Source organism: Salmo trutta, chromosome 37 (genome assembly GCF_901001165.1).
Source record: "Salmo trutta chromosome 37, fSalTru1.1, whole genome shotgun sequence".
NCBI lineage: Eukaryota > Metazoa > Chordata > Actinopteri > Salmoniformes > Salmonidae > Salmo > Salmo trutta.
The window spans coordinates 12,818,298-12,843,681 of record NC_042993.1 but is presented as its reverse complement, the minus strand read 5'-3'; the positions used below and the strand labels follow the sequence as shown (position 1 = coordinate 12,843,681).

General features: G+C 42.5%; 1 protein-coding gene across 1 annotated transcript; it reads right to left on the bottom strand.

Moving 5' to 3' along the window:
- Positions 1-1,174: 1,174 nt before the first annotated feature.
- LOC115176561 (intercellular adhesion molecule 1) lies at positions 1,175-24,090 on the bottom strand. The gene is made up of 12 exons (XM_029736621.1): positions 23,751-24,090; positions 21,848-21,893; positions 17,813-17,899; positions 6,654-6,926; positions 6,241-6,567; positions 5,478-5,552; positions 3,874-3,924; positions 3,317-3,370; positions 2,838-2,867; positions 2,642-2,716; positions 2,456-2,501; positions 1,175-1,786 (listed from the first exon to the last, which is right to left on the bottom strand). The coding sequence occupies exons 1-12, from the start codon at positions 23,760-23,762 to the stop codon at positions 1,762-1,764; spliced, it is 1,101 nt and encodes a 366-aa protein (XP_029592481.1). The 5' UTR covers positions 23,763-24,090; the 3' UTR covers positions 1,175-1,761.
- Between the last annotated feature and the right edge of the window lie 1,294 nt (positions 24,091-25,384).

Sequence of the window (25,384 nt, the reverse complement as noted above, 5' to 3'; positions counted from 1 at the left end):
AGGATCATTAACTGTTTGTAACGTACAGCAGCGATGTGTTTATACAATACTCTATATCTCATCCATTCCTATGTCTATGAATCTGAGTGTGTTTTAGAATAACTAGACCTGCACTAAAGGTGTAATCTTGCTGTTCTACTTGTACTGTAGGTTTCCACAGCCCACACATTCTCCAATCATTCAATTTGGACTAGCATTACTTATGTTCTGTATATGGCTCTTCTATATTATGGATTATGACTATTTTTACATGTGTTCTGCTATGCTTTGTCTCGGCGTGAATGCTTCACAATATGCCATATGGACACAGAGCTGGTACACTATGTGGCATAATCCAGAGTTTTGCTCATTTAAATTGTAAATTGTACAATGAAAAGCCACTAAGAAGCTTAAAATAACTTTCTACTAAAACATTTTGTCAGTCTGTTTTCTGAGCAAAGAACATGCTGGAACTACTGTCCATCTGTTTTCTCTGTGAGTTATACAATACAGGAAAGGGAAGCAAACATGTTTTATTTTTACATCCAGATAGCTTTAGGGGTATTTTGAAGATTAACAGATAATGGAATGTTTTTTAGGACCATTTTATTCACTGGCTTGTATGAGGCTCGGCCGTTTCTGAGGTGATTTTAAAAATGTTCATAGAAACAGCTTGGCTAGAGTTGAGCAGGCTGTTCGATAGAGGTGGAAACAAACCTAATATCAAACGTGACTCATCTTGTCATTATCCAGCCATACGCAAAATTCATTTTCATTTCAAAGTTGAATTCGGTATGGAAGTAACATTTAACAGGAAAATAATGTCCCTATTCTTCACTTGTCAGTGCGACTCATTTTTCCATTGTTTATTGTGGAGTTTTTTTTAAAATGTTCTCTTCACCTCTCTGTTCTGTTTTAAGGACAATCATGGTGTGGCCAGAAACACTATGCTTCTTGAAAGTCCAATATCTTGAAAACTTGACTGCTGACATGCAAAACATTTTGGACAAAATATAGTAAATGTTCCCTTTAAAGGTAGAACAGGGAAGCTTCTCAGACACCTATGTCAGTATTGTCCCTGTGGCATGTAGTATTGGCAATTGCCTACCCGGAACCTGAGGGGCTGCTTGGTTAGATGAGGCTGTCAGATGCATGATGGACCTCCACAATAGCTGTGGAAATGAGACCATGAAGCGGACATGTATGTGATTTATTAGAGAAAATATCATCAAAGTTGATGACAAATCTACAGATAAAATCTACACAATGATCTGTTAAAAGCTAGGCATGAAATTGCCGTCTCTGGGATATGAGAAAAAAAGGATCAGTACCTCTTCCAGTGCTCTTGGGGGCGCCTCTGAGCTACGTAACATCTACAGTATGTATTCTGTAACATTTGGTAAGCATTTGAAAATATACATAGAAACATGAGTGCCAAAGTATAATAAAACTTGCATTCAAAACTACAGGTAAGTCTTTAGAAGAGTGAGGGAGGGGTAATTTCATAATGTTGAGTGAGTCTCACTTGCAGTCTGTGGGAAAGGCACATGAAACACATATCACGTTCTCATCTCTGAAATGACAGACGCAGAGTTTTGTCCAACAACGTTTTCACACACACATAATGTGCACTGTCCCAGTAAAAATAAAATAAAAACTCAAACTCAAACGTACACACGCACATGGTCGATAATGTCTGTTGTATCAGTGTTGTTTCTCCATGTCTCTCTGATGAACTCTTTTGGTGTCTTGAGGCCACTCAGTAACACGTTTGTCCCCTCACTACTCTCTGGCCACTTGGTACGACCTGGGAAAAAACACACATGACGTCAATTAATGAAATGTCCATTTACAGTATCCAGGGTCAATTCATCTAAGGTCAGATAATCAAATTTAAATGAATCAAACATTGATTATTCTAACATCAATTCATCAAATGCAAAAAAAAATATTTACAGAACTGTACATGGCTGACAAACCAATGGATTACAGCCAAACAATGCTTTAAGCCATTTGTCAACAATAGGATCTAAGTCAGCAGTCCATTCAGTGATTATGACTGATGTCAAGACTGACTTTAAACACTTACTCTATACAGTGATTTATCCATGTTCACAGTACTGTATCTACATAAACTAATTTAGGCACACAGATACTCACTCATGGTATAGATAGAATACAGTAGCATTCAATACCAACACAGAATGATATCCCTAACCATTGCAACCCTGCTGGTCCACTTGGCTTTTTACGTTGTCCCTTTATAGTCAGTCACTTCACTGGAACACTTCCATTACAAATACTATTGCATGATTGTGCCTGTGTTCCATAATGAGGTCACAGCCACAAAAGCATAGCCACAGTTGTGTCAGTTGTAGTATGTGAAGCTGAAGGTGACGTGTGTGGTTGGGTGTATACTATATGTGTGCGTGAGTGTGTGTCACATTGATGTAAGTGGCTAAAGAGGACTACTCACTTCCCTGTGCCCACATGACACCTAGGCATCCGGCATACTTTACCACCTGTGTGATAGAGAACGAGAGAGACAGAGAGGAAGACAATAAGAGGGATATAAATAGCTGTTTTTATGATAACAGTACAGTATTAACAGCGTGAATACGACAAAGAAAAGAGACACGGAGGGTAAATGTTTTCTACTCACAGCTAATGACCATAATACCCAGGATGAAGAGCGCTGCAGCCATAGATAGACCAACAACACGGAGGAAGTAGTAGTCTGAGCACAGACACAGTGACACATAGATGAGTCTATTACCATGTGATTGTAACCCATGTTTGGAGGCATTGTGGATTTTAGCTTGTATTTGTTAACTTCGGAAAAAGTCAGATCCTCTTACCATAATTGAATGGTTCATCCCACTTTTCATCTGTGACCAAAGAAAAATACAATATCACTTAGTTGTTTGAAAGACAGTACTTGCATTGTGTGTTTTTAGAACATAATAGGTATAGCCTATATTCTTGCAAAAAAGAGAGAGGTGGGTCACATGGGAACAACAACACAATGAGATGACAACAGAGCGGTCTGTTCCAGTTGATGTGTTGTTGAAGCCACATCTCAACCCTTATGTAAGCCTGCACAGTGCAGAGCTACACACTCAGAGACTTCTTATCTTTTACATCAGCCACAATCAAGCATTAATCTGAGGACAAGTTAGAGACAGTGAGCTGAGGTGCTCTGTTTCTGTTTCACAACTCCTCCAAGGGTTTTGTTTGGGAGACGGGGAATTGTGATACTGTCAAATTTGCTGTGAGATAACAATAACAAACCCCTCCAGATTTAAGGCAAAGTTAGGCTAGGAAATGCCTTTGTTACCCCAGGCAACAGGAGAAAAGATGGTGGTTTTTTCAGTGGTTGGAGATGGTGTCACTATGGAGAGAGAGAGCGAGAGATAAAAAAATTAACATTTTCTCTGTCAGCATTTTGAGTCCTTATCTCTGTCATATGGACCTGTACATAATTACATCTCATTATATTCCAGGTGCATTCCTTTTATGTAACACTCCCTTTTTTTAATAGAATTTCTGCATATTTAAATGGCACGACTCTCATAGGAAATCGGGTCAGTCTAATTACACTTTTTAAAGCATATCAGTGGTGTCCCTGTCAGGTGCTGTAAAATCCACTGTCTGTCTATCTTAACGAGAAAGGGGAATGTAACATTCGCTAATTACAGAGCTAATTCGATTTTAAATTGCATGCACCCTTGACGTGAAAGACAGAACTGGTTATGGGATTTTCTTGATAGCAAAGCATCCATTCACTATAGCTCTGTTGCAGTGTGTTTCAGGGACTACCAATAGGAGTGTTTATTTTTCAGGGAACAGGTCATTCTTATATGTCAAGGAGGGAATAAGAGGTTTGTTATTTACCTGTGGCGGTTAAGGACTTAGCCGTGGGTGTTGTTGACTTGTTTGTGTGAGCTGAGGAGAAAAGCAGAGAGGATGACATTGAGTTAGAAGTGTGGCCTTGGTCTGTGGCAAGGCCACACAATTTGAACTAGAAATTTAATTTTATATGAAATACAATTGTGTGACTTGCTTCAGCTCTTTAAAATGATTTGTGTGGTAGTTGAAGAAGTTTGAAACGTTTTCATTAAGTGAAGCAGTGAAATATAGTCAAAGTTAAATATATTAAAATATCAGGTCTGATTACTTTGATAGACTGCTATATCAACCTTATTACTGGAGTGTGGGGTGTCATGTAAAAATGCCCACAGTGTGACATAGCTCCCATTCAATGATTATTGTGAGCAAATGTATAAACTTGTGATTGGCTGGGATTGTGACATCACAGCATGAAATAGCTCACAGCTTGAGAATTCTCACTGGTCAATTGGATATCTGTGTTTGCCTTTAAAAATCCCCTTGAAAATGGCCTGTGTGGTGTCGATATGAGTCAGAAACAGTTATACTAGTGTAAATAGGATAGTTTTGCTCATGAAGTCAGTCTCGTCTACAACGGAGTTTGGAACCTCCAGGCGTCACAACGGGTAAATGAAAGTTGTGTTTTGAGTTGATGATGTCCTTTTTCCCACTAACATAGGGTGAACAGCTGCGGTGATTGCTCTCTATTCAATGTAATAGACAGTGAGACTGATCTGCCCAGCAGCTCTGACTTTGTTTACATAAGACATGTCGCAAATTTTTTTACTTGAGAAATACTGCACAGAACGCCTTAGTTAGATGTAAAATTGTGCAACTAAAACATCCTCTGCAAAGACTTCAAAGTTATTTCCTATTTCTTGAGTTATCTTAGATTCATTCTGGGGATTTTGAAGAAGGGAAACAGGCTTCCGCATCTATAGTGTCTCATGGGGGACAAAAATCATTAACCAAATGCGGAATCAGTCAGGAAACACACCGCCAAGACTGAAATCTGTTTTTTCTAATGAGAAACAGAAAAACACACGTGCCAATGAACGTGTTCAGTGGCTTTTTAACAATGGTATCTTTAGAATGTAGAAGAAATCCCATTAAAGTGGGTGAGGTTTATTAGAAGCTTAATAGGTTAAAAAGTATGAATGGTTTCAATCACACTGGTCCTGACCGGCCTGCGTGTTTTTAAAGGTTCAATGCCGTTTCTAGCTTAAACAGTGTAAGATGAGCAGTGTTCCAAATAATAAGTACGATTTCTTCTGTCGCAAGTTCCATTAATGAAATAGTCCGAAATAAGTTATACATTATTTAAAGTGTGACTTCTTTCGCAAGTCACCGTAATTCCTCAAATTGATTACAGCTACTGAACCAAAGCTAGTTATGAGGAGGACAAAGTAATTACAAACATTGGTGAGCTAGCTGCCATGGTATACAGACATTGATTTCCATTCATCCTGCTGGTGAAAAAGATTTAAAAAAAGGTCCTATTAAGAGTGAAGTTCTTGAGATTAACGGTGAGTTGTGGCAGGTGGAAAGATATAGAGAAATATGAAATAGCCCCATGTGACATCATCTAGAAATGACAAAGAGGACTGTACCAGTTCTGGCTGGAGAGGGAGTCACTTTCACCGGTCGATTGGGGTGTGTGGTGGTAGGGCTCTGAGCAAGGGACCCTGTTGACAGAAAACAAATTACATTTCAAGCATTACACGAACAAAGCAGTTGGGTAAAAGCTAAACAACGCATTACAAGACAGTCGGAAGCACAAAACATAGCTTCCAAATAACTACAATAAGTTAGAAATAAGTGGTACATCCTTTAAATTGAGGCATTTAAATGTTCAATGCGAAGTAGTGAAACATAGTCAAAAGTACATATTTAATCATAAATAACTACAGTCAGACTACTACACTTTTAGTCATAAGGAATTAGAAAAGTTTTAGGCTATTATTTTGCATCTAGTGGAAGAAGTTCAGAAGTTTGTTAGTGTTGATAAATTGAGGCTGGTATAGTAGAGGCACTAATTGTTTTAAAAATTGTTAAAGTAGCCTTCAGAGGTTGACTAGGTAGTAGTAAGTAACCCAGAAGTACTAGTAGCAGTACATTGTAGTAGTAATTCTGAATGTTTTAGGTAGGAAGGCCATGGGTTAGCTATAGTAAGTGGGGTCACTATTGTAGTTCGGTTAGTGAGTGTGGGAGTTGTTATAGTGGGTTTGTTTAGTGGGTTGGGGTGAGCTGTGTGGCATAATCAGTCTTATGTGCTCCCCCAGTGCTATAATCTGATTGGTAGAAGATAGTATGTGGACCATTATCAAGTCCCTTTAGTCCACCAACCCCCAAAAAGGAAACAAAAAGACTTACAGTAAACAGTAACATTAAGAGGTTTTGATGACAAGACAGAAGGTTTTGGTCCCTCTGGTCCCAGGTCCAGCTCTGCCTCACATCTGTACTCTACTTCACCCTCATATCTTCTGTGGGTGATGGTGATAGTGGAGGACATATTCACTGATTCCTTTGTGGAGTCATTAAACCTTTGAGTCTCTATAGTTTCATTCCCTTTGTACCACCTCACAACCAGGTTCTGTAGAGGAGCGATGTTCTGGATGTCACACTGCAGCTGGTAGTCCTTCCCCTCCATCATTGGACCAGAGTGGCTCAGAGGAGAGATAGACACGCTGTCTGGAGTCTCTAGAGACAAAATAGTTACATATAGTGAAATATAATTGCTTTTACTGACAAAACTCACAAATATAAGAAAAAGAAAAACAACTTACTATAGAGAATGACAGAGAGAATCTCTGTACACTGACTTCCATTTTGTGACTTGACGTAGCATTTAGGTTCTATTGTCCAGTCCATGAGGCTTCTCACCGTCCAGGTGACAAAGTTTACATTTCCATGCAAACCTGTATCTCCGTACGTGGCCTCCCACCCCATCCCCTCGGGGTCTGTGGATGATGTGCAGTTGACTGAGACTGAGCTTCCATACATCACCACTACTCTGGGAGGGTTGAGCTCAACAGGACAGGGGGGATGTGTAGGCGCACCTACAGTTCAGAGCATGACAGAGACCATAATCATATCATTTACTTTCTCAAGCAGACTTAGCTTAAACAAAAAATATATCCCAAGTATAGGCCTAGAATGCAGAACAAATAAAAAAATAGGTTGCATTAATGGCCTTTTTCAGAAGGCAGTTTCTAATCAGTAACATTAAAGCTGCAAAATGCAACTTTTTGGGCGACCTGACCAAATTCACATGGATATGTGAGTCATACAGTGGAAAGAAAAAGTATGTGAACCCTTTGGAATTACTGGGATTTCTGCATAAATTGGTCATAAAATGTGATCTGATCTTCATCTAAGTCACAACAATAGACAAACACAGTGCGCTTAAACTAATAACACACAAATTATTGTATTTTTCTTGTCTATATTGAATATATAATTTAAACATTCACAGTGTAGGTTGGAAAAAGTATGCAAACCACTCGGCTAATGACTTCTCCAAAAGCTAATTGGAGTCAGGAGACAGCTAAAATGGAGTCCAATCAATGAGACGAGATTGGAGATGTTGGTTAGAGTTGCCTTGCCCTATAAAAAACACTCACAAAAGTTTTGTTTGCTATTCAGTAGAAGCATTGCCTGATGTGAAGCATGCCTCGAACAAAAGAGATCTCAGAAGACCTAAGATTAAGAATTGTTGACTTGCATAAAGCTGGAAAGTATCTCTAAAAACCTTGATGTTCATCAGTCCACGGTAAGACAAATTGTCTATAAATGGAGAAAGTTCAACTGTTGCTACTCTCCCTAGGAGTGTTCGTCCTGCAAAGATGACTGCAAGAGCACAACGCAGAATGCTAAATGAGGTTAAGAAGAATCCTAGTGTCAGCTAAAGACTTACAGAAATCTCTCGAACATGTTAACATCTCTGTTGACGAGTCTACGATACGTAAAACACTAAGCAATAATGGTGTTCATGGGAGAACACCTCAGAAGAAGACACTGCTGTCCAAAAAAAACATTGCTGTATGTCTGAAGTTCGCAAAAGAGCACCTGGATGTTCAACAGCGCTACTGGCAAAATATTCTGTGGACAGATTAAACTTAAGTTGAATTGTTTGGAAGGAACACACAGCACTCTGTGTGGAGAATAAAATGCACAGCACACCAACATCAAAACCTCATCCAAACTGTAAAGTATGGTGGAGGGAGCATCATGGTTTAGGGCTGTTTTGCTGCCTCAGGGCATGGACAGCTTGCCATCATCGACAGAAAAATTAATTCCCAAGTTTATGAAGACATTTTGCAGGAGAATGTAAGGCTATCTGTCCGCCAAATGAAGCTTAAAATAAGTTGGGCGATGCAACAGGACAACGACCAAAAACACAGAAGTAAATCACAACAGAATGGCTTCAACAGAAGAAAATACGCCTTCTGGAGCGGCCCAGTCAGAGTCCTGACCTCAACCCGATTGAGATGCTGTGGCATGACCTCAAGAGAGTGGTTCACACCAGACATCCCAATAACATTGCTTAACTGAAACAGTTTTGTAAAGAGGAATGGTCCAAAATTCCTCCTGGCCGTTGTGCAGGTCTGATCCGCAACTACAGAACACATTTGGTTGAGGTCATTGCTGCCAAAGGAGGGTCCACCAGTTATTAAATCCAAGGGTTCACATACTTTTCCCACCCTCAACTGTGAATGTTTACACAGTGTGTTCAACAAGGACATGAAAACGTATAATTTGTTGTGTGTTATTGAATCCTCCTCCCCCTCCCCCCCCCCCTCCTCCCTCACTGCGGATGACTTCGTCAACCATTTTGAAAAGAAGGTTGACGACATCCGATCCTCGTTTGCTAAGTCAAGCGACACCGCTGGTCCTGCTCACACTGCCCTACCCTGTGCTTTGACCTCTTTCTCCCCTCTCTCTCCAGATGAAATCTCGCGTCTTGTGACGGCCGGCCGCCCAACAACCTGCCCACTTGACCCTATCCCCTCCTCTCTTCTCCAGACCATTTCCGGAGACCTTCTCCCCTACCTCACCTCGCTCATCAACTCATCCTTGACCGCTGGCTACGTCCCTTCCGTCTTCAAGAGAGCGAGAGTTGCACCCCTTCTGAAAAAACCTACACTCGATCCCTCCGATGTCAACAACTACAGACCAGTATCCCTTCTTTCTTTTCTCTCCAAAACTCTTGAACGTGCCGTCCTTGGCCAGCTCTCCTGCTATCTCTCTCAGAACGACCTTCTTGATCCTAATCAGTCAGGTTTCAAGACTGGGCATTCAACTGAGACTGCTCTTCTCTGTGTCACGGAGGCTCTCCGCACTGCTAAAGCTAACTCTCTCTCCTCTGCTCTCATCCTTCTAGACCTATCTGCTGCCTTTGATACTGTGAACCATCAGATCCTCCTCTCCACCCTCTCCGAGCTGGGCATCTCCGGCGCGGCCCACGCTTGGATTGCGTCCTACCTGACAGGTCGCTCCTACCAGGTGGCGTGGCGAGAAGCTGTCTCCGCACCACGTGCTCTCACCACTGGTGTCCCCCAGGGCTCTGTTCTAGGCCCTCTCCTATTCTCGCTATACACCAAGTCACTTGGCTCTGTCATATCCTCACACGGTCTCTCCTATCATTGCTATGCAGACGACACACAATTAATCTTCTCCTTTCCCCCTTCTGACAACCAGGTGGCGAATCGCATCTCTGCATGTCTGGCAGACATATCAGTGTGGATGACGGATCACCACCTCAAGCTGAACCTCGGCAAGACGGAGCTGCTCTTCCTCCCGGGGAAGGACTGCCCGTTCCATGATCTCGCCATCACGGTTGACAACTCCCTTGTGTCCTCCTCCCAGAGTGCTAAGAACCTTGGCGTGATCCTGGACAACACCCTGTCGTTCTCCACTAACATCAAGGCGGTGACCCGATCCTGAAGGTTCATGCTCTACAACATTCGCAGAGTACGACCCTGCCTCACACAGGAAGCGGCGCAGGTCCTAATCCAGGCACTTGTCATCTCCCGTCTGGATTACTGCAACTCGCTGTTGGCTGGGCTCCCTGCCTGTGCCATCAAACCCCTACAACTCATCCAGAACGCCGCAGCCCGTCTGGTGTTCAACCTTCCCAAGTTCTCTCACGTCACCCCGCTCCTCCGCTCTCTCCACTGGCTTCCAGTTGAAGCTCGCATCCGCTACAAGACCATGGTGCTTGCCTACGGAGCTGTGAGGGGAACGGCACCTCCGTACCTTCAGGCTCTGATCAGGCCCTACACCCAAACAAGGGCACTGCGTTCATCCACCTCTGGCCTGCTCGCCTCCCTACCTCTGAGGAAGCACAGTTCCCGCTCAGCCCAGTCAAAACTGTTCGCCGCTCTGGCACCCCAATGGTGGAACAATCTCCCTCACGATGCCAGGACAGCGGAGTCAATCACCACCTTCCGGAGACACCTGAAACCCCACCTCTTTAAGGAATACCTGGGATAGGATAAAGTAATCCTTCTAACCCCCCCCCCCTTTAAAGGATTTAGATGCACTATTGTAAAGTGTTTGTTCTACTGGATATTATAGGTGAATGCACCAATTTGTAAGTCGCTCTGGATAAGAGCGTCTGCTAAATGACTTAAATGTAAATGTAAATGTTATTAGTTTAGGCAGACTGTTTGTCTATTGTTGTGACTTAGATGAAGATCAGATCAAACGCTATGACCAATCTTTGCATAAATCCAGGTAATTCCAAAGGGTTCACATACTTTTTCTTTTCACTGTTGAAATGTCATTCTTCATTGAAAGCAGGTCTAAGAAGTGACAGATCACTTCCGTGTGAACTATTTCTATGGTTCCGGTTATCAAGTTTAGTTTTTGCTTTCAGTTTTGTACACCAGCTTCAAACAGCTGACAATACAACATTTGTGGCTGTGGAAAATATATTTCATGTCGGTTTAGATGGTAAAATAATTCTCTACACTATACAGTGCATTCAGGACATATTCAGACCTTTGACTTTTTCCACACTTTGTTACGTTACAGCCTTATTCTAAAATGGATTAAACTGTTTTTTCCCTCGTCAATCCACACACAATACCCCATAATGACAAAGTAAAAATAGTTTTTCTAAATGTTTGTGAATTTATGAAAAATATACAACTGAAATATCACATTTACAAAAGTATTCAGACCCTTTTCTCAGTACATTGTTGAAGCACTTTGACCGCGATTACAGCATAGAATCTTCTTGGGTATGACACTACAAGCTTGGCACACATGTATTTGGGGAGTTTCTCCCATTCTTCTCTACAGATCCTCTCAAGCTCTGTCAGGTTGGATAGAGAGCTTTGCTGCACAGCTATTTTCAGGTCTCTCCAGATATGTTCAATCGGGTTCAAGACCAGGCTCTGGCTGGGCCACTAAAAGACATTCACAGACTTGTCCCGAAGCCACTCCTGTGTCATCTTGGCTGTGTGGTTAGTGTCGTTGTCCTGTTGGAAGGACCTTCGCCACAGTCTGAGGTCCTGAGCATTCTGGAGCAAGTTTTCATCAAGGATCTCTCTGTACTTTGCTCCGTTCATCTCTGTTTCGATCCTTACTAGTCTACCTGTCCCAGCTAATGAAAAACATCCCCACAGCATGATGCTGCCGTCACCATGCTTCACCGTAGGGATGGTGCCAGGTTTCCTCCAGATGTGATGCTTGGCATTCAGGCCAAAGAGTTCAATCTTGGTTTCATCAGACCAGAGGATCTTATTTCTCATGGTCTGAGAGCCTTTCCGTGTCTTTTGACGAACTCCAAGCAGGCTGTCATGTGCCTTTTACTGAGCAGTGGCTTCCGTCTGGCCACTCTACCATAAAGGCTTGATTGGTGTAGTACTGCAGAGATGGTTGTCCTTTTGGAAGGTTCTCCCATCTCCACAGAGGAACTCTGGAGCTCTGTCAGAGAGACCATCGGGTTCTTGGACCGATTATGTCCAATTAATTGAATTTACCACACATGGACTCCAATCAAGTTGTAGAAACATCTCATTGATGGTCAATGGAAACAGGATGCACCTGAGCTCAATTTTGAGTCTCATAGCAAAGGGTCTGAATACTTATGTAAATAAGGTATTTTAGTTTTTTTATCTTTTATAAATTTGCAAAAATTTCTATAAACCTGTTTTTGCTTTGTCATTGTGTGGTATTGTGTGTAGATTGCTGAGTATTTTTTATTTATTTAATCTGTTTTAAAATAAGGCTGTAATGTGGAAAAAGTCAAGCTGTGTGAATACTTTCTGAAGGCACTGTACGTGTCGACTATTACAATATAAACACACAGCCTACTCTTTTTTTTCCCTTTTTTTTTACAATTAACTGAATTACTTACCAGAGGAGAAGGACGGGAAACACAATACTCTAATATTTGTGTAAACTGTTCAGAATTGTCTTCTGTGGGTGTCACTGAGTGGGCTGATACCCCATTTCATGAGTGCACAATCCCTAGGTTAGACTGTACAGTGCAATAGGAATGTTCAATACACACAATTAGCTGACTGGGTAGGTGATTTGTCAACTAAACAAATTATTGTATTTTGTAAAATTTACAACAACATTCCAACCTTTGTTTTGCCTTATTTAGTCCAAATATGGCATGAATCCACTATTTGTATCTGTTTGCATCAGTTTCAATGCGATACTTTTATTTTGATGGTGAACTGACGATTCTACTATTGTGGTCAATTGTTATTGTGGCTCAGTTCACATAGGTGCTTCAGTACGTGGGGTCGCTATTGTAGTTTGGTTTGTGTCAGTGGGGTTTCTTATAATGGCTTAGTTTATTGAGTTTGGGTGAGCTGTGTGGCATAATCAGTCTTATTTGCTCCCATAGTGCTATGATTTGATTGGTAAAATATATTTATGTTCTGATTTCAGATTTGAAAAACAGAGAACTATAAGATTTCATACGCTCTACGTTTTTGTCCAAGTTGTTGGAAAAGCGGGCAAAAATGCAGTTCTTCTGAAAAGTTGGGAGAAAGTTGGCAATGTTGTTATAAAACAGCTGTATCGTTTGACTGGTAGAACATATTCTATTCTGATTCCACATTTGAATAGCAGAGAAGTAGACTAAGATTTCCTACGCTCTACGTTTTTGTCTAACTTGGGAAAGTGGTCAAAATGGCAATGCTTTCAAAAGGTTGAGATAAAAGTACATGATGCTCTTACTAAAACAGCTAAATTGTATGATTGGTAGAAGATATTTCTGTTCTGATATCAGATTTGAATTGCAGAAAAGTAGACGAATATAAAATAAAATCCAAGTTTATTGGTCACACACACATGGTTAGCAGATGTTAATGCGAGTGTAGCGAAATGCTTGTGCTTCTAGTTCCGACCATGCAGTAATATCTAAAAAGTCAGTATGTTGGCAGCAGCCACTCGATGTTAGTGATGTCTGTTCAACAGTCTGATGGCTTTGAGATAGAAGCTGTTTTTCAGTATTTCGGTCCCAGCTTTGATGCACCTGTACTGACCTCGCCTTCTGGATGATAGCAGGGTGAACAGGCAGTGGCTCGGGTGGTTGTTGTCCTTGATGATCTTTTTGGCCTTCCTGTGACACCGGGTGGTGTAGGTGTCCTGGAGGGCAAGTAGTTTGCCCCCGGTGATGCGTTGTGCAGACCTCACTACCCTCTGGAGAGCCTTACGGTTGTGGGCGGAGCAGTTGCCGTACCAGGCGGTGATACAGCCCGACAGGATGCTCTCGATTGTGCATCTGTAAAAGTTTGAGTGTTTTTGGTGTCAAGCCAAATTTCTTCAGCCTCCTGAGGTTGAAGAGGCACTGTTGCGACTTCTTCAGCAGGCTGTCTGTGTGGGTGGACCAATTCAGTTTGTTGGTGATGTGTACGCCGAGGAACTTAAAACTTTCCACCTTTTCCCCTACTGTCCCATCGATGTGGATAGGGGGTGCTCCCTCTGCTGTTTCCTGAAGTTCACCATCATCTCCTTTGTTTTGTTGACGTTGAGTGTGAGGTTATTTTCGTGACACCACACTCCAAGGGCCCTCACCTCCTTCCTGTTGGCCGTCTCGTCGTTGTTGGGAATCAAGCCTACCACTGTTGTGTCGTCTGCAAACTTGATGATTGAGTTGGAGGCGTGCATGGCCACACAGTCATTGGTGAACAGGGAGTACAGGAGAGGGCTGAGAACGCACCCTTTTGGGGCCCCAGTGTTGAGCATCAGCGGGGTGGAGATGGTGTTTCCTACCCTCACCACCTGGGGGCGTCCCGTCAAAGTCCAGGACCCAGTTGCACAGGGCGGGGTCGAGACCCAGGGTCTCGAGCTTAATGACGAGTTTGGAGGGTACTATGGTGTTAAATGCTGAGCTATAGTCGATGAACAGCATTCTTACATAGGTATTCCTCTTGTCCAGATGGGTTAGGGCAGTGTGCAGTGTGATTGTGATTGTGTCGTCTGTGGACCTATTGGGGCGGTATGCAAATTGGAGGGTCTAGGGTGTCAGGTAGGGTGGAGGTGATATGATCCTTGACTAGTCTCTCAAGCACTTCATGATGATGGAAGTGAGTGCTACGGGGCGATAGTCATTTAGCTCAGTTACCTTAGGTTTCTTGAACAGGAACAATGGGGGCCCTCTTGAAGCATGTGGGAACAGCAGACTGGGATAGGGATTGATTGAATATGTCTGTAAACACACCAGCCAGCTGGTCTGTGCATGCTCTGAGGACACAGCTAGGGATGCCGTCTGGGCTGGCAGCCTTGCAAGGGTTAACACGTTTAAATGTTTTACTCATGTTGGCTGCAGTGAAGGAGAGCCCACAGGTTTTGGGAGCGGGCCATGTTGGTGGCATTGTATTGTCCTCAAAGCGAGCAAAGAATTTGTTTAGTTTGTCTGGGAGCAAGACATCGGGGTCCGCGACGGGGCTGGTTTTCGTTTTGTAGTCCGTGATTGACTGTAGTCCCTGCCACATACCTCTCGTGTCTGAGCCGTTGAATTGCGACTCTACTTTGTCTCTATACTGACGCTTAGCTTGTTTGATTGCTATGCGGAGGGAATAGCTACACTGTTTGTATTCGGTCATGTTTCCGGTCGCCTTGCCCTGTGTCACGTCCTGAGCAGCAGAGGGCGTAATTGTATTAGTTTTGGTCAGGACGTGGCAGAGTTTTTGTGTTATGTGTTAGTTAATTGGGGTTGGACTCCCAATTGAAGGCAGGTGTGTTGAGTTGCCTTTGATTGGGAGTCCTATATAGTAGTGTGTGTTTTTCCTTGGGGTTGTGGGTAATTGTTTCTTGTTTAGTGTGTTTGCACCTGACAGGACTGTTGGCTGTTGGTTTTCTCAGTTTGTTTTTGTATAGTGTTCTCTTTTGCTTTATTAAATATGACAAACACTAACTCCGCTGCATTTTGGTCCATTCCTGAAGACAGCCCTTACACCCTGATTAATTAAAAGCAGTGGTTGGCGCTTTCAGTTTTGCGCGAATGCTGCCATCAATCCACGGTTTCTGGTTGGGGAAGGTTTTAATATTTGCCGTGGGTACAACATCACCGATGCACTTGCTAATAAACTCGCTCACCGAATCAACGTATACATCAATGTTGTTGTTCAACGCTATCCGGAACATATCCCAGTCCAAAAGGAGGGCGAGGGAGGGCTTTGTATGCGTCACGGAAGTTAGAGTAACAATGTTCCAGGATTTTGCCGGCCTGGGTCTCGCATTCGATATGCTGATTTAGGGAGCCTAGTTTTCAGATTAGCCATGTTAAAATACCCAGCTACAATAAATGCAGCATCAGGATATGTGGTTTGCCAGATTACATAGAGTCCAATGAAGTTCTTTCAGGGCCGTCGAGGTGTCTGCTTGGGGGGATATACACGACTGTGATTATAATTGCAGAGAATTCTCTTGGTAGATAATGTGGTCGGCATTTGATTGTAAGGAATTCTAGGTCAGGTGAACAAAAGGACTTGAGTTCCTGTATGTTGTTATGATCACACCACGACTCGTTAATCATAAGGCATACACCCCCGCCCTTCTTCTTACTAGAGAGATGTTTGTTTCTGTCGGCGCGATCCGTGAAGAAACCAGGTGGCTGTACCGACTCTGTTAACGTAGTGAGCCATGTTTCCGTGAAACAGAGAATGTTACAATCTCTGATGTCTCTCTGGAAGGCAACACTTGCTCGGATTCCGTCTACCTTGTTGTCAAGAGACTGGACATTGGCAAGTAGTATACTCGGGAGTGGTGGTTGATGTGCCTGTCTACTGAGCCTGGCCAGAAGACCGCTCCGTCTGCCCCTTCTGCGGCGCTGTTGTTTTGGGTCGCCTGCTGGGATCAGATCCATTGTCCTGGGTGGTGGACCAAACAGAGGATCCGCTTCGGGAAAGTCGTATTCCTGGTCATAATATTGTAATAATAAGTTGACGTTGCTCTAATATCCAATAGTTCCTCCCGGCTGTATGTAATAAGACTTAAGACTTCCTGGGGTAACAGTGTAAGAAATAATACATAAAAAACACAATACTGCATAGTTTCCTAAGAACGCGAAGCGAGCCGGTCATCTCCGCCAGAAATCAATATGTCATACCATCTATGTTTGTGTCATATTTGCTGGGAAAGTGGTCAAAATGTCAGTTGTTTGTAAAAGTTGAGAGGAAAAGTAAGTTGATTTGATAACTAAAACAGCTATATCGTTTGATTGGTAGAAGATATTTTAAGATTTCATACACTCTAGGTTTTTGTCTAGCTTGTTGGGAAAGTGGTCAAAGTAGCTGATTTGTGTCAAAAGTGTGGTCATAAAGTTTTGGTCATAAAGTTAGTCTCGTCTACGACAGAGTTTGGAACCTCCGGGCGTCACAACGGGTAAATGAAAGGTGGGTTTTGAGTTGATGATGTCCATTTTCCCATTAACATAGGGTGAACAGCTGCGGTGATTACTCTCTATTCAATGTAATAGACAGTGAGACAGATCTGCCCAGCAGCTCTGACTTTGTTTACATAAGACATGTCACACATTTTTTTACTTGAGAAATACTGCACCAAACACCTTAGTTAGATGTAAAACTGCGCAACTAAAACATCCTCTGCAAAAACGTAGTTATCTTAAATTAATTCAAAAGGCTTCCGCATCTATAGTGTCTCATGGGGGACAAAAATCATTAACCAAGCGCGGAATCAGTGAGGAACACACTGCCAAGACTGAAATATCGTTTTTCAAATGAGCAACAGAAAAACACACGTGCCAATCGACGTGTTCAATGGCTCTTTAACAATGGTAGCTTTAGAATGTAGAAGAAATCCCATTAAAGTGGGTGAGGTTTATTAGAAGCTTAATAGGTTAAAAAGTATGAAGGGTTTCAATCACACTGGTCCTGACCGGCCTGCGTGTTTTTAAAGGTTGAAAGCCGTTTCTAGCTTAAACGGTGTAAGAGGAGCAGTGTTCCAAATAATAAGTACGATTTCTTTTGTCGCAAGTTCCATTAATGAAATAGTCTGAAATAAGTTATACATTATTTAAAGTGTGACTTCTTTCGCAAGTCACAGTAATTCCTCATTGATTACAGCTACTGAACCAAAGCTAGTTATGAGGAGGACAAAGTATTTTTTACATTTACATTTTAGTCATTTAGCAGACGCTCTTATCCAGAGCGACTTACAGTAGTGAATGCATACATTTCATACATTTTTTTTTCCCCCCGTACTGGTCCCCCGTGGGAATCGAACCCACAACCCTGGCGTTGCAAACACCATGCTCTACCAACTGAGTAATTACAAAGTAATTACAGACATTGGTGAGCTAGCTGCCATGGAATACAGACATTGATTTCCATTCATCCTGCTGGTGAAAAAGATTTAAAAGGTCCTATTAAGAGTGAAGTTCTTGAGTTAAGCTAGAGAGAAATATGAAATAGCCCCATGTGACAACATCTAGAAATGACAAAGAGGACTGTACCAGTTCTGGCTGGAGAGGGAGCGGCAGTAACATTCGCCACCTGAGTCACTTTGGGGTGTGTGGTGGTAGGGCTCTGAGCAAGGGACCCTGTTGACAGAAAACAAATGACTTTTCAAGCATTACACAAACAAAGCAGTTGGGTAAAACCTAAACAACACATTACAAGACAGTCGGAAGCACAAAACATAGCTACTGCTGCAATTATTCTCCACAACAATTGAGTAATGTATTCTTAGCAGCAGCCAGGGTTCAGAATGTGTCCACACACAGCCAGTGGGAGGGACAAAGGGAGGGAGTTACTCAGCTAACAACAAATGTTCCCACAACTTTAGAGAACATTCCCTTAAGAGTGTCATAAAGCCATTAAGTAATGTTTTCATAGGACTGTTCTGGTAATGTGCAAGGTATGTTTCCAAGAGACCATTCCCTTAATGTCAAATAGAACTTACCCAGAACGGGGTTACCATGTTCTCAGAATTTAAAATATCAATGTTCTAGACACGTTTCATGGTAACGTTGCAATAACATTCATGTTTCTGTGTTATGAGAATTTTCCATCAACGTCCCACCAAACATACACAGAACACGGTTGCATGTTCTCAGAACATAATGTATTAATGTTCTAGACACGTTTCAATGGAACATTGCTGGAACATTTCTGTGTATCAGTTGTTAGGATGTCGCCTGATGGTCCCTAAGAAGTGTCCCCCCCCCCCCCCCCCAAAAAAAGTATAATTACAGATCACGCCTTGTTACTGTTGCCGAGCCAATCAAGGCCCTGAATGGGGAACCACCGATAGCTCTTTGCCTGTTGTGAATGTTAGGGATACTCACACACACAGTGCTTTTAACATAGTGTTTTTAACTTACACATTTTGCACACTTTAAAATAGATGATTACATTGTGAATGTGCATTTACACAATAATTATTCAACATGTCTTCACCTGGGATTTGAATTTTGAACGTCTTGGTTCACGGTACTGTGATCTCAGTGATTTGATTGACTTATTTCAGTATTTTAAGAGCTTTCTGTACAGTTGTCTAATATTGTTGGGGCATGTTAAGCTGTTTTAATGATACTCCTGAATTACTATGATCAATGAAATCGTTTTTTTCTTCAGGGTACTTTTAACATAGCTGAGATTTACTACAAAGTGCACTCAACCTATTGCTTACACCTATCGAGTTGTTTCATCTACATAAGTGCCAAAGGAGGAGGGGTTAGATTTTCTTCTGGACAGGGCCTAACTATACTGGACTAATAAGCACATGCCCTAGAGCAGGGACGGGCAACGTGTATGCCCGCGGAACAATTTAAAAGTAAAAGTAAATGATAGGAACTCAGTTGGGGTCTCAACTTACTATTGAGAGTTAAAATAGTAGAATACACAAGGTGCCATTTCGAAATTTTGTTGTGCATCAGCAGTTTTTCTCTTGTTATGTCACTCAATTAGCCCATGTCAGCATATATTTTTTTTATTGGTAAGTCTACCGGCAGCTATCTAAACTTGTAGTAATCATTGTTGAATTACCGACCGGGGGGCCCTCATTGATCTTGTTTGTCCACTCTCACACAAATTCACTACATGACCAAAAGTATGTGGACACCTGCTTGTCAAGTGTCTTATTCCAAAATCATGCGCATTAATATGGAGTTGGTACCCCCTTTGCTGCTATAACAGCCTTCACTCTTCTGGGAAGGCATTCCACTAGATGTTGGAATATTGCTGAGGAGACTTTCTTCCATTCAGCCAGCATTAATGAGGTCGGGCACTGATGTTGGGCGATTAGGCCTGGCTCGCAGTCGGCGTTCAAATTCATCCCAAAGGTGTTCGATGGAGTTGAGGTCAGGGCTTTGTGCGGGCCAGTCAAGTTCTTCCACACCGATCTCGACAAACCATTTCTGTATGGACCTTGCTTTATGCATGAGGGAATTTTCATGCTTAAACAGGAAAGGGCCTTCCCCAAACTGTTGCCACAAAGTTGCAAGCACAGAATCATCTAGAATGTCAATGTATGCTGTAGCGTTAGGATTTCCCTTCAGTGGAACTAAGGGGCCTAGCCCGAACCATGAAAGATAGACCATTATTTCTCCTCCACCAAACTTTACAGTTGGCACTATAAATTGGGGCAGCTTGTGTTTTACTGGCATCCCCCAAACCCAGATTCGTCTGTCAGACAGTCAGATGATAAAGCGTAATTCATCACTCTAAAGAAAGTGTTTCCACTTATCCAGACGGCGGCGAGCTTTACACCACTCCAGCCGACGCTTGACGTTACGCATGGTGATCTTAGGCTTGTGTGCGCTTAAAGGAACATTAAGGGTAACATTACATTCTCTCTACCTAGAATTGTTAGCTGGGTAGATAGAGTGCTGTGCATGTATTCAAAATCTGTGATAATAATAGTCTTGAGAGCGGGCAGTGCAGCATTGTTATGAAGGGGCTGCTCTGGCCAACACAGAGGTAGATTGTCCTGGCCCTGAGAGACGTGAGAAGCAGGCCTTTGTACACACTCCACTCCCCATCAATACCTTCCAATTAACCACTCCATGATGAATCGCTACAAGCCCACTATGGGCCCACTGGGTTCCCACAAGCAAATGTGATTAGAACTGAATCAATTTCCTAACAGGGAAATCAGTTCTGTTGCTGAATCCCTGTGAGGTCATTTTAGATATTTACAGTGTGGTTCAGAGGAGGAGAGATGTCACTGAAAAACAGATACATTCGTTGGAATGACTCAGGACTGTTTGGACCCTAGGGGTCTGCGGAGGTACAGCAGGTGAGCCGCAAAAATATATGTAAAAAATGTATATATTTTTATGAATGTGCTACATACCTACAGTAGAAAAGAGGGGATATCTTAAATTTAAATGATGTCTGTTTTTCTCAACTCCAAATATTGAGCTAATTACACTTATTGGAATATCTGACATAGGCTTTGAAAAAGCTCCCGAGAATACCAGTCGCGGCGAATGATGCTAGCTGCTGGCAAGCTTTTTTGACTTGGACATACATTTTTTCCAACACATTGCTAACCTTTAACCAGCTAAACAGCTGCTATTAACCAACATGGATGTGGATTAAGGCTGGCACATATATCGTATAATTATCAAATAAAGTCCAAATCAAATCAAATTGTATTAGTCACATGCGGCGAATACAACAGGTGTAGACCTTACAGTGAAAGGCTTACATACAAGCCCCTAACCAACAATGCAGTTTAAAAAATCTGAATAAGAATAAGAAATTAAAGTAACAAGTAATTAAAAAGCAGCAGTAAAATAACAATAGAGAGACTATATACAAGGGGTATTGGTACAGAGTCAATTTGCGGGGGCGCCGGTTAGTCGAGGTAATCACAATTATCATAATACATTCATTTCAGGAGAATGAATACATAGAGAGGGTGAAGTTAGTAATAATTTTACGAGCAGAACGGCACAGTTGGGAGGAGAAGCTTCGTTTCCAAAAGTTCAAGGTGGTCAAAATCATTCGTTTTTGAGACAGGGGTGTCACCAAAGCTGTGTTGTATTCGTTAGGTATGTCGTAGCTCATTTTGAAAGATGCATTATGATGTAAAAAAAGCTCCAAAAAAAATTCAACAAAAATGACACATGACAACTGTGGCCATTTGCATTACATTTAATTGTTACCCAAAATGCTATAATCATCGCAGCCCTAGTTTGGAGTTACCTTTCTAACTAATAGGCTATGTTAGAGTTTACACTTTTTCCAGTTATAATGTGCGGAGGTGAAAATAATGAAAACCTATCTACCAGATCTATTCATTTTGAAATGTTGGTTACTTGTCCTTGTGATTAACATTCATGTTCTGCTAACATATGATGGGGGTCACCGGTTTGCCTGGGCGGGGATCCCTGGGCAAGGAAAGGTTGAAGACCCTGTTTTAGTTTGAGATGAGAAAGGGAGAGAGTGTGTATATACAGTATGTTTATATGAGAACAGTGTGTTTGACCGTGGGCGCATGTATGTGTGAGAGAAATAAATTGCTATTTTTCATGGCTTACCTGGTAGTGTGAGAAACAGACATACTGCCATCCAGTTCAGCTGAATCTGAAAGACGTGAGAGAGATGTAAGTGAGAGATTGATTGTGGTACAGAGTCTCAGCAGGGTCTGTAATTAATACAGCATTAAGCTGACTATTACTTCAGCTGGAAATCTGCAAGATAAGCAAAGGCCCTTAAGCAGCACAGGTGACACTGCAATGAATACAGATCACTTACAGGCACATCTCTTATACCGACAATAGATTACAACAGACAATTGACAACCACACATCTATCAACCTTCATTAACGCCCTGCTTGTTTGTGTGCTCCCGCTGCACGTAAACACACTCACACTCTGCCCATTATAGGGCTGAGTAACAGGTTTCAGAACCAGCTCCTATCTTTACAGTAGCTGTAATGGTTTTGTAATGATTCTCTAATGGTTTTCTAAAGGTACTCTACACAACGAGACAGACACTACGAGCTACTGTGTGGAACAAGGGATGCGTTCATGTAGGCCCATGACTAATATCAGTATAAAGAGGAAGTAGCCATGTTACTGGTTTTATGTCAGTTACTGAGGCTACATGTCTTTTGAAACACAGGAAATTGTACAGGAAATTGTATAGCGGTTGTTTCTACCACTCCCCTCCCCACACCTAAGTGCAGTCAAGCACATTTTTCACGCAATGAAGATGGCTGACAATCTCAAACGAAATGTATAATACAATATACAAACTAGATGAGTGCACTCTCATTTTCTAATCCATGGAATTATACGGATGCCCTGTTTCCATTTTTCCAACTGAATGCCATGATCTCTGTATAGTTACACATATCATCACCTAGCACACAGCACATGGCCCTGATTTAGCTGTACTGGAAGGTTGAGGTCATGTGGAGATGAGAGAGTCCGTGGCTATAAAGGGAATCCTCCCACATGCTCCTTAGTACATTGTGTTGCTACCGCCGCTCCCTCAGCCATCACACTGTAAATCATGTCTCTGAACTCCTTTGTGTCGCCAATTAAAAATCTAGTTGCGGAATGAGGATCTGTCATAACAACAACACTTACAGCAATCAGGTGCTACTCTCAGAGCTTTCTCTGAGACACACAACTAGTGTACAGGGTCATAATAGCTTTTTCTAATCACTCTTCATCTGCACCATATGGTAATCGTACACAAAATAACACAGGCAAACAAGTAAACACATTCATTCTGAGGAGAATTGCAATCACCCTGACAACCTTTTAGTTCTGAGAAAAAGCAGTAGTGTATACAGAAAAATAACATCATCAGTAAACCAACGAGGAACCCAATGATTATTTGTTCTAGAGGGATGGAGAGCAGAGAGCGAGGTGGATGAAGGCAGGGAAGGAGGGAGGGATTGACAGCCAGAGGGGTGTTTTGGTGTTGTATCAGTACCTAGCTGAGATGCCTCCCCTGACTTATTCTGATGGCAGCATGTCCTCAGGGCAGGGGAGGCGATGACAGGTAAGCGTCAGTGGGCATCATGAGGCTTGACAGCTCAGATTAGCGGGTCACGCCAGTCCTAATTTACACTCTGAAGCCTCTGAAGCATATGTCAAGGCAAGGGCCTGTTCGCCTGGGGCTGTCCCAGCCTCCCTACCAGACTCTCTCTCACCCCTCTAACCCCCTGTCTGGCCGTCTCTATCTATCTCACTCACTCACTCACTCACTCACTCACTCACTCACTCACTCACTCATTGTCTGTTTATCTTTCTGTGTATCTAGGCTGTTTGACCGTCCGTCTGTCAATCTCGAACATCCGCCACACGTTCTCTCTCTCTCTCTGTCTCTCACTTCACATATCATACTCTCTCCCTTTCTCATGAGTACCAATGTCCCTCCCTTCTTCCTCTCCTCTTTGAGTCCCCAATGAAAGTCATTCAGCTCACCTTGGTGTCCATCCTGAGTTGTCGCGTAGTTCCAGAGCTCGTTTCAGAGCAGCATCCACGGTCCCTTTCCTCTGTGTCAGTCAGGAATCATTGAGGAACCGTTAGTCGACCACACCCTTCTGCTCATGACTTCCTCGTTCCATCCCTTGCTCACTGCACTTTTTTTTTAAATCTCACCCACTCTTTCTCTCTCTGTTTGCTGGCTCTCACACGTGGGCCTCCCCACTTTCTTTTTTGTTCTCTGTCTTCCAGACTAGTCTCTCTCACTGTCAGTCTGCCTCAATCGTCTCTGTGTTAGTGGTTCTCGTCTGTCTGTCTCATAGCCTGACAGCTGGTGTTTGCGGCTGGTGTTTGTCTATCTGTCTCTCTTTTTCTTACTGTGTTTGTGTTTGCTTGTCTTTGTCTGCCTCTCTCTTTTTGACAGCCTCTCCATGTCTGTGTTTCTGCGTGTCTCTCTTTTTGACAGCCTCTCCATGTCTGTGTTTCTACATGTCTCTTTTTGAATGTCTCTCTCCATGTCTGTGTCTGCATGTCTCTCTTTTTGACTGTCTCTCTCTCTGTCTGTGTCTGCGCGTCTCTCTTTTTGACTCTCTCTCCCTGTCTGTGTCTGAGTGTCTCTCTTTTTGACAGCCTCTCCATGTCTGTGTCTGCATGTCTCTTTTTGAATGTCTCTCTCCATGTCTGTGTGTCTGCATGTCTCTTTTTGAATGTCTCTCTCCCTGTCTGTGTGTCTGCGCGTCTCTTTTTGACAGCCTCTCCATGTCTGTGTTTCTGCGTGTCTCTCTTTTTGACAGCCTCTCCATGTCTGTGTTTCTACATGTCTCTTTTTGAATGTCTCTCTCCATGTCTGTGTGTCTGCATGTCTCTTTTTGAATGTCTCTCTCCCTGTCTGTGTGTCTGCGCGTCTCTCTTTTTGAATGTCTCTCTCCATGTCTGTCTGCATGTCTCTTTTTGAATGTCTCTCTCCATGTCTGTGTCTGCATGTCTCTTTTTGAATGCCTCTCTGTGTGTCTGCATGTCTCTCTTTCTGATATCCTCTTGTACCCAAAAAGTTTAAATTAAAAAATACTTAATTCTCACAGTACTCATACATTTAAGCATCATCAAAGATTAGTGGGAAGGGAACTGTCCTTCACAGATTCAATTAGTGCAGAACTTCCAGTAAGAAAGTGCATTGAAAAAGCCTAGTACTGTACTGAGAAACACAACAAGGAAAATACCCTCACTGGGCACAGACGTTGTCAACTAACGTGAATTCAAAGTGAAATCAACAAATAAATATCACAGTGTCATTGGATTTAGGTTAAAAGTTACTAAATATCCTTACGTTTATGCAAATTTTTTCCAAATGCAATTGGTTTTCCATGTTGATTCAACATCATCACATTTGTTTTTGTGGGTTGAAATGATGCAGAAACAGCATTGATTCCATCAGTTATAGCCCTGTGGGGCGATGCTCTTGGAGAGTTGTCAGCACAGCCTCTCCAGCCACTACAATATTACACAACAGTGAGACACCAGTCCAGGCCAGTCACAATGGACAAAGGGGCCAATTCAGGCCCTCAAACAGAGGACACAGTCTTCGCTGCAGGAGTTGGGGTGGCTTTTGGACTGTCCCCATCCAGTCACGTTCT